Source organism: Babylonia areolata, chromosome 5, assembly GCF_041734735.1.
Source record: "Babylonia areolata isolate BAREFJ2019XMU chromosome 5, ASM4173473v1, whole genome shotgun sequence".
Taxonomy (NCBI): Eukaryota; Metazoa; Mollusca; class Gastropoda; order Neogastropoda; family Buccinidae; genus Babylonia; species Babylonia areolata.
Window position 1 is genome coordinate 10,194,737 of NC_134880.1, and position 10,000 is coordinate 10,204,736.

At 42.5% G+C, this 10,000-nt stretch overlaps 1 protein-coding gene across 2 annotated transcripts in view; it reads left to right on the forward strand.

The window, feature by feature from the left end:
* LOC143281921 (organic cation transporter protein-like) overlaps positions 1-5,973 on the forward strand; it is a 40,340-nt gene extending 34,367 nt beyond the window's left edge. The window contains exons 12-13 of one of the 2 annotated variants that reach the window (XR_013055197.1): positions 851-4,616; positions 4,807-5,973. Coding sequence is in view for 1 of the 2 variants with exons in the window: in XM_076587219.1 (XP_076443334.1) it covers positions 851-1,066 (216 nt within the window). In the remaining variant the exon portion in view is untranslated. Of the gene's footprint in view, positions 1-850 lie in introns of both variants that reach the window. The other variant, XM_076587219.1, reaches the window with a different exon arrangement.
* The last annotated feature ends 4,027 nt before the right edge of the window (positions 5,974-10,000 follow it).

Sequence of the window (10,000 nt, forward strand, 5' to 3'; positions counted from 1 at the left end):
TTCTTTAATCCTCCCTCTCTCTTTCCTTTCTTTCTTTAATCCTTCCTCTCTCCTTCCTTCCTTTCTTTACTCCTTCCTCTCTCCTTCCTTTCTTTCTTTACTCCTTCCTTTCTTCTTCCTGTTCTTTCCTTCTTCCTTCCTTTCTTCTTCCTTGTTCCCTTTCCTTTCTTCTTCCTTTTTTTCTTCTTTCTTTTCTTTCCTCCCTCCTTCCTTTCTTTCTTTAATCCTTCCTTTCTTCTTCCTTTTCTTTCCTCTCTCCTTCCTTTCTTTCTTTAATCCTCCCTCTCTCTTTCCTTTCTTTCTTTAGTCCTTCCTTTCTTCTTCCTTTTCTTTCCTCTCTCCTTCCTTTCTTTCTTTAATCCTTCCTCTCTCCTTCCTTTCTTTCTTTAATCCTTCCTCTCTCCTTCCTTTCTTTCTTTAGTCCTTCCTTTCTTCTTCCTGTTCTTTCCTTCTTCCTTCCTTTTTCTTCCTTTTCTTTCCTCTCTCCTTCCTTTCTTCTTCCTTTTCTTTCTTCTCTCCTTCCTTCCTTTCTTTAATCCTTCCTTTCTTCTTCCTTTTCTTTCTTCTTTCTTTCAACCCTTGTTCCCCTCTTTCTTTCTTTCTTTCTTTCTTTGTTTTCTTCTTTCTGTCTGTCCTTTCTTTCTCTTTTGCCTCCTTTTCTTTCTTTCTTTCTTTCTTTCTTTTCTTTTCTTGTTTTAAGGATGTAGAGCTAGCATCTCAACCAATCTGTGCGCTTTTGAAAGTATTCCTTTTGAAACTGAAAAGTGAACAGTTGAACCTAGAATTTCCCTCGCTGCTCCCTTCCTGGTGCCCCCATTTCACGCCCCCCCCCCTCCACCTCCTCCCCCAGGCCAAGTCGATACAGCAGCTGCCCACGACCATCTTCGGGGTGATGACGGTGGTGGGGGCGTTGCTGGTCCTTCTCCTTCCGGAGACCCACAAGAGGCCGCTGCCCCAGACCATGGAGGAGGCCGAACACGGAGGCACTGTTGCGCCCAGGAAGCGGAGCAAAGCCGCCAACAAGTACTACGTCAATTCTGCCATGGACTCCAGCCAGCCAGAGTAGAACAGGACAAACAAACAAACAAACAAACAAAAAGCTGGAATTATACAAGTTTTATATAGTTTACCCCACAAAAACAAGAGTATGGCTGCCAACATGGCGGGGTAAAAACGCTCATACACGTAAAAGACCACCCGTGTTGTACATACTAGCGAACGTGGGAGTTGCAGCCCACGAACGAAGAAGTAGAAGAATACATGGTTTGGATAGAGCATGTATGTGGATTTTTTTGTTTGTTTGTTTGTTTTTTACTTTCTTTTTTTCTTCTTCATTTTTCAACAGATGTTGTATAGTGTATATGGTAGATTTGTCTGCACGTTTTTTTGAAACTGGAAGGCATGGGACCTGGAAACTGAAGCCTTGTGACACTCCCGTTTTTTTGCATACCAAGAAGGCGAAAGAAACTCCATGGGGAACGTGCTTTCTCTGTCATCTGGAACAAACTCCCTTATTCTGTCCGACACGCTCAGTCTTTGTCCTCGTTCAAATCACTTCTCAAAACTCACCTTTTCCACAGTTGTTATGATTAGTTTTTTTCCTACCCTGTGTGTGTCTGACTGACTGCGATTGTTGGTGGGTGGTGAGAGGAATGGGGCTGTATCGGTATGAATGCTTGGTGTGTGTGTGTGTGTGTGTGTGTGTGTGTGTGTGTGTGACCTGTGCATTTTGTGATGCGTATAGGCAAATGAATGTCATGAAGTGTATCTGCCATCGACGTATGTCTGTGTAATTGTATTTGTAAACGCTCTGGGCTCTCCGGAGATAGGGCGTCCCAATATTCATTATTATTATTATTATAAAGGTGACGAGAATGAGAAGAAAAGAAGAAAAAAGAAAGAAAGACAGAAAGAAAGAAAGAAGGAAAGAAGGAAACTGAAACTGAAGGGCATGGGAAGGAAAAGTGAAGAGAATGAGAAGAAAGAAAGAAAGACCGACAGAAAGAAGAAAGAAAGAAATGAAGAGAGAGAGAGAGAGAGAGAGAGAGAGACTTTTAAGTTTGATATTTGGAAAACTTAACACTGAGTTGTTACCCACGACCGTCTACCACCACCCTACCCTGCCTGCCACACTCAGTCTTGTCTCGTTCTGTCTCTGTCTCTGTCTGTGTCTCTATCTTTCTCTGCCTCTCTCTGTGTCTCTTTCCGTCTCTGCCTTTCTCTGTCTCTCTGTCTCTCTCACTTTCAATGTGCCAGTGGCAACTTGACTGTCGCCAAAATGGACCCATTTAGAAATGTAGACATTATGTTGTGGTTGTTTTGTTTTGTTTTTTATTCCTTTGTGTTTACAGCACTCACCAAATTATGATATCAATGGCAGTGATGTTACGAAGAAGGACAAAAGTAAACGGTGTGTCGTTGACACTGCTTCAAGTGGTGGTGGTAACAGCATCAGTGGTAGTAGTTTTCGGGATGTTTTTAATTCTGGTTAGTTTGATCTTACTTACTGAACGGTGACATGGATTACAGGATCTTTAACGTGCGTATTTGATCTTCTGCTTGCATATACACACGAAGGGGGTTCAGGCACTAGCAGGTCTGCACATATGTTGACCTGGGAGATCGTAAAAATCTCCACCCTTTACCCACCAGGCGCCGTCACCGTGATTCGAACCCGGGACCCTTAGATTGACAGTCCAACATTTTAACCACTCGGCTATTGCGCCCGTCATGGAAACAAGAACATACCCAGCATGCGCACCCCCAAAAACGGAGTATGGCTGCCTACATGGCGGGGTAAAAACGGTCATACACGTAAAGGCCCACTCGTGTACATACGAGTGAACGTGGGAGTTGCAGCCCACGAACGCAGAAGAAGAAAAAAAAAAGATCTTACTTACTCACTTATTCACTGCCCATTACGACACCCTTGTCTGTTTGGGACAGCCTCTGAGGGTCTCTGATTCTATCCTAAGTTTGCAACAGGGTCTTCAGTTCCCTTTCGACTGTTCTGTGCATATCATGTGAAATCATCATATCTGTGAAACTGCATGTTTGGTGTATTTCTGTTATGCATGTGTGGGGTGTATGTGTGAATGTGTGTCTTCATGTTTTACATTTATTTGTTTATTTATCATCATTGTTGTCTTATTTGTTTATTTATTTATTCATTTATTATTATTATTATTATTATTACGACTCCCTTTTATATATTATAATTATTATTTATTTATTTACTTATTTGTGTACGCTTATCTATCATTTATTCACCTTTTTTTTCCTCAAGGCCTGACTAAGCGCGTTGGGTTACGCTGCTGGTCAGGCATCTGCTTGGCAGATGTGGTGTAGCGTATATGGATTTGTCCGAACGCAGTGACGCCTCCTTGAGCTACTGAAACTGAAACTGAAACTGTTCTGTGCCAGGTATTCTTTGGTTTTCCTTTCTTGTGGCTGGATCGGCATGGCGAAAAGGAATCACGAAAATGTTTTAAGTACTGGCCCAGATGAGACAGCCGTTGATTTTGAATTAACTCACTCAGTACGGCCAGTCCACTCTTCTCCTCTACACAGACCTCTCGGATGTCCAGTGGGTGTCTGAATGACCCAGCCTTTAGCTTCCGTCGTCAGAATTGTGGTATTCTTTGTCAGCATTCACCTCTTCAGTATAAGAGCCTTCCACTTGCAATATTTTGATGGTGGTAATTGGGGTGAAACGCTGTTAACGTCGTCTCTTTCGCCGTTCGTATGGAGAGAGTTAAAATTATGCTTAGTGCGTCTATGTCGCTCCGTTTTGATTCAAGAATCCATCCCAAGTTATGAGAAGGTGAAGGGAAGAGAAGATTCTTTGTCAGGGTGGTTGGAAAATATTGATCTGTCTAAGAGGTGGTGGTCTGACTGTTTTTGCGGGCAACAGGCCTTTCTTCTCACCAGACAGATTGGGCAGGTATACTATATTCCCACCAACTTCCAATGATTTGGACATTACAACCACGTTGATGACATTTGTCATACTTTCTCCTCTGTTGAGATTGTGCACTATTTGATGGACATTAAAAGCAGTCATTGTCACACCTCAAGACATGTTCAGGTGGTGATCACTTTTTAAGTGCCCCCCCCCCCCCCTCCCCCCACGCCTCATTCAAGCACTCTACTGGGTTGGGTTTGTAGTGTGGGCAGCTCCTGGATTCTGCGTCAGTGTTGTCATTGCTGAAAAGAGATTTAGTTCTCTCTGTCCTGTCAGTTACGACTTTCGAGGCTTTGTGCCTTCTAGCTTCTAAGGGCAGGTTGTGCGAGTTTGGGTTCGTGGGGTTTTTTTTTTGCGCCCAGTTGGCACCCTCATGTGGAGATTGCATTTCCTCCAGGAGGCTATGGTTCTGTGTCATCAGTGTTGTCGGTGTGCTCCAGCCACTGGGGTAGTTCTACCATGCTGGAAATGTGTCGCGTCTTTGTGTTGCTTCAGGTTCAGCGTAACCATCTGTTTGATTGTCTCGCTTCTCTGGCCATTGCCCTTCACGTTTGATTGTCTCCCTTCTCTTGCCATTGCCCTTTATGTTTGATAGTCTCGCTTCTCTTGCCATTACCCTTTATGTTTGCTTGTCTCGCTTCTCTTGCCATTGGCCTTCATGTTTGATTGTCTCGCTTCTTTTGCCAATAGGCCTTCATGTTTGATTGTCTCGCTTCTTTTGCCATTAGGCCTTCATGTTTGATTGTCTCGCTTCTTTTGCCAATAGGCCTTCATGTTTGATTGTCACGCTTCTTTTGCCAGTAGGCCTTCATGTTTGATTGTCTCGCTTCTTTTGCCAATAGGCCTTCATGTTTGATTGTCTCGCTTCTTTTGCCATTGGCCTTCAGCCCCTGTGTTGGCCTTGTCATCTGTGCTCCAGTGGAGTGTGATGGTTTTGGTGTCGTGCTGTTACTGTCTAGTGCTGACTCCACTGAAGCAGCTTTTATGGTCTGATGGACTGTAAAAGATACGAAACATGACAAAAATAATAATCCACACCTGTAGAATTTCAGTCACCTTTTGTAGGTTTTTTTTTTTTTTAGTAACAGCAGAATCTGTGGTCTTTGTTCTTCATGCAAATTCCAATTGCAGTGATCCATTCTGGCAAAAAAACAATGATAAAAAAGGACTGAAGCCTAAAGAGGCACAGGTAGATACATTTGAAGGCCAAAGATGCTCCACTAACAGAATGGACAGTACCGATTTGTTGAAGGTTTGGCGTAGGTCCTTTGTGGAACAGACCCAGTTCTGAGCTCCGTAGACTGAATGTAATATTTACATTGTTCACTAGAGGTGACTTCTATAAATTGTAAAAAGGACTGGCCTTTCTGTAGCAGACTGCAAAAGTATCCTAACACTTTCTCTGATATTTTTTGGGGGGTAGTAGATTGACCTTATTTCTTCAATTCAAGTAATGTGCTGTAACCGAGACTTTACAAAAACTGGAAATGTTTCTGAGAAAGAATATCTTTTTGAAAGAAGTACATGGAAATTCAGTATACCTTCGCCGTGTTTCCTTTCAAAGTCTATTGTAGATGTAGGGAAGTTTCTCTTATTGCACTTATACCCTTTCTTTCACGAATTTAAACAGAGCTTTGGTGATTATATTTGCGTGTTTTTTGAACATGCTATATTATGTTGCATTCATTTTCATGGGATTTTTTGATAATTCATTTGGCCTGCTCTTTTTTAAATTTTTATTTTATTTTGGTGTGTATGTGTGGGGTGCCACTGATGTTTATTTCTGAGTGTGCATTTATGATCTATTTACCTAATTATGTGAACGTTTGGTGGCCATATCGTATTAGATATTAGTGGTTTTTTTTTATACTTGTATACGTTTTATGCATGACTTTTTCTTTCTGTGCGCATCTGTTTACCTATCTAACTGTGTGAGGTATTTGTAGCCATATCGTATAAATAATGGTGTACCACGATTTTTATACTTTCATAAATTTTATGAGTGAGTTCTTGTTTTGTTTTTTTTTTAATGGATTGCATTGAAGATTATCATTATCCACATCAAAGGTGGGGTGTTTTTTTTCTAATAAACGTCCACAAGATGTTGCGCGCGTACGAGCACACACACACACACACACACACACACACACACACACACACACACACACACACGAACACACACACACACACACGACACACACACACACACACACACACACACACACACACACACACGAGCACACACACACACACACACACACACACACACACACACACAATATGCTAGAAAAGCTACTCATGCATACATGTTCTGAGCCACTTTTATTCAGTAGAAGCTGAAGAATAAAAGGAAACAAATTTACGCTGTAAGCTAGGAAAAAAAAAGAAGAGGAAGAAAAAGAAGATCGAAAGTGCACCAGAACAAATCAGTTAAGATTGAAAATGGTTAATAAGGTAGGTTTGATTATTTACAGGCATCATTAGCGCGCGCGCGCGCAACACACACACACACACACACACACACACACACACACACATATATATATATATATATATATGTATATCGATAAATGTGTACGCATGCATACTGGCAGGCATATATGCCTCTGTCAATAAAAACCGCTTCGTACACACGCATGCAGTCACGTGCACACTCGCAAACAACACACACACACACACTGACACACACGCACGTACACACGCACGCAGAGACACACACAGATACATACCGGAATACACACACACACACACACACAGTCAGAGAGAGAGAGAGAGGGGGGGTGGGGGGTGGGATGGTGCGGGGGGGTGGGGTGGGGGGCAGGCAGACAGGCAGAAAGACTGTCAGCCAAACAAGCACCAATAGTTCCCCATTGATAATATTTCATTACAACTCATTAGTGGTTGATTTCATTTGACTCCGTGGACACAAAACACATTTCAAAACATCACACTGAGTACCTAAAACAAGGTGCAGGGTAGTTACATGAACGCATTTAAGCACACTAACTTCTGAAACAAGAAATACGTCTAGATTGCGGCGCTGGGCAAAATTTGCACAATTCATTGGGGGAAAAAATTCGGAATTGCAATAATTAAAAAAAAAGAAGAAGAAGAAACAAGAAAGAGTTTTCAACAGCACATACGTTTAATAAGGTATATTTCTTCCGAACAACCTCTTTTTATGCATATTTTTATACGAGAAATAAAATGCGACACACACACACACACACATACACACACACACACACTTACACACACATACACACACACACACACACACACACACACACACAAACACACACACACACAAATACACACACACACACACACACACACAAATACACACACACACACATACACACACACACTTACACACACACATACACACACACACACACACACACACACACACACACACAAGCACGCAAGCTCAAACAATTTCACAACACATGAACACAGGACCATGAGTTCATGCCAGAAAGCGAAAAACCTGCAGAGAGACAGACGGACAGAAAATCAATGACAAAAAGTCATTGCATAACAGCTGCCCAGAAGGAACTGTAATGTCGGCTGTTTTAACGTCTATGAGCTGTGAAAGTAAGCATATGCATGAACAGTGTCACTTTTATATCCATACGAGCCTAGGGACGAATGTATACTATATGTATAATCATAATTATAAATTAACCATACCCGTGACAGATGGTCTAACGACGAAAAACACACATAGGCGTGGTAAAGAAACTACGTGAAATCACCTCGTTCGAAAAGAACATCTATTTTCCAGTTCAGATCGTATTGTATTGTATGAGAGCGCATCGCTGCACTGAGAGCGCCACCACTTTTTTTCTGCCTGCAGTTTTTATTTGTTTCCTATCGAAGTGGATTCTTCTACAGCATTTTGCCAGGGACAACCCTTTTGTTGCCGTGGGTTCTTTTACGTTCGCTGAATGCATGCTGTACACGGGACCCGTGGTTTATCGCTTCATCCGAATAACTAGCGTCCAGACCACCACTCAAGTTCTAGTGGAAGGGGTGGGGACGGGGGGTGTGATACTGGCAACTTTGGGCCGGATTCGAACCAGTGCGCTCAGATTCTCACGTTTCCAACGCGGACTCGTTAGCACAAGGCCAACACTAGCTCCACACAATCTACCTCGTGTGAACTGTAGAGGAAAGAATAAAAAAAGAAAGCCGTCTCTGTATGTGGAGTGATGGCCTAGAGGTAACGCGTCCGCCTAGGAAATGAGAGAATCTGAGCGCGCTGGTTTGAATCACAGCTCAGCCGCCGATATTTTCTCTCCCCCCCCCCCCCTCCACTAGACTTGAGTGGTGGTCTGGACGCTAGTCATTGGGATGAGACGATAAACCGAGGTCCCGTGTGCAGCATGCACTTAGCGCACGTAAAAGAACCCACGGCAACAAAAGGGTTGTTCCTGGCAAAATTCTGTGGAAAAAGGCACTTCGATAGAAAAACAAATACAAAAACTGCAATGCGGAAAAAAATACAACAACAACAACAAAAAAAAGAAAAAAAAAGGGGGGGGGGGGGGGGGGGGGGGGGGGGTAGGGTGGCGCTGTAGTGTAGCGATGCGCTCCCCCTGGGGAGAGCAGCCCGAATTTCACACAGAGAAATCTGTTGTGATAAAAAAAAGAAGAGAAATACAATACAATATAGGATTGCAGAGAGACTGTCGCCAGTATCTAAGGTTTCATGGGGATTAAAAAGTCTGTTTCTGCTCCCACTCTCTCTCTCCACTCCTTTCCCACTGCTCTCTGCCTCTTGTGTACTTGATTGACTGACAAAGTGTGTATACGGCGCAAAACGCACTGTCGATCAACGTATGATTTATTTCTGTTTATCGTTTCCGCTCCTCCATTAAAAAACAAACAAAAAAAGAAGATATATATTTGGCCAGAGAAATGTGTTGTAACGAAAAGCAATACAAAACAATAATATATATGCACACACACACACACACACACACACACACACACACACACACACACACATATATATATATATATATATATATGTGTGTGTGTGTGTGTGTGTGTGTGTGTGTGCATATACTTTAAGACAGATCTATACATAATATAGTTATATGGTCAAGAATTACCTGGTCCTTTTTTTTTTTTTTTTTTTTTTTTTTTTGAGAAGTCCAGCTAAACAAACGTTGCCACCTAAATGAATACCCAAAGCACTGACACTTTCACGTACATCCGTTTTAACTGACTGTGAAAATTATATTACTGTAAAACGATAATGAAACAGCCGATCCAATGGTAAAATGAAGTGCAGTCAAGCTGTAATACCCTCCTCTCCTTTTTCTGTTCATTTTTTTTTTTTTAAAGGGGACATAGGTTAACGAGAATGACAGGTCAGTTATTATAACACCTTTCTTTTTTCTGTTGGAAACAGCACCGCGACACAGTGTGCGCTGGAAAATATTCCTTCCTTCCTTCTTTCTTTCCCTCTCAACGCCTTGACAGCTGATGGCGAACATGCCTGTCAGTGAGGGGCTGTCACCTAACTGAGATAAAAATGGAACATCACAAGTCAGGTCGTCAGTCTCTTTCCTTGATTTCGACTTCTTCTTCTTCTTCTTCTTCTTCTTCTTCGTTCGTGGGTTGCAACATGTACACCAGTGGGCTTTTACGTGTATGACTGGGTTTTTTTTTTTTTTTTTTTTTTTATTATAACCCCGCCATGTTGGCAGCCATAATCCGTTTTTAGGAGTGTGCTGGGTATTTTCTTGTTTCCATAACCCAGCACTGAACCCTGACATGGATTACAGGATCTTTAACGTGCGTATTTGATCTTCTGCTTGCCGTACACACACGAAGGGGGTTCAGGCACAAGCAGGTCTGCAACATATGTTGAGCTGGGAGATCGGAAAAAAATCTCCACCCTTTACCCACCAGGCGCCGTTACCGAGATTCGAACCCGGGACCCTCAGATTGAAAGTCCTACGCTTTAACCACTCGGCTATTGCGCCCGTAGCTTCTCCTTCTTCGTCGTCTTCTTCTTCTTCT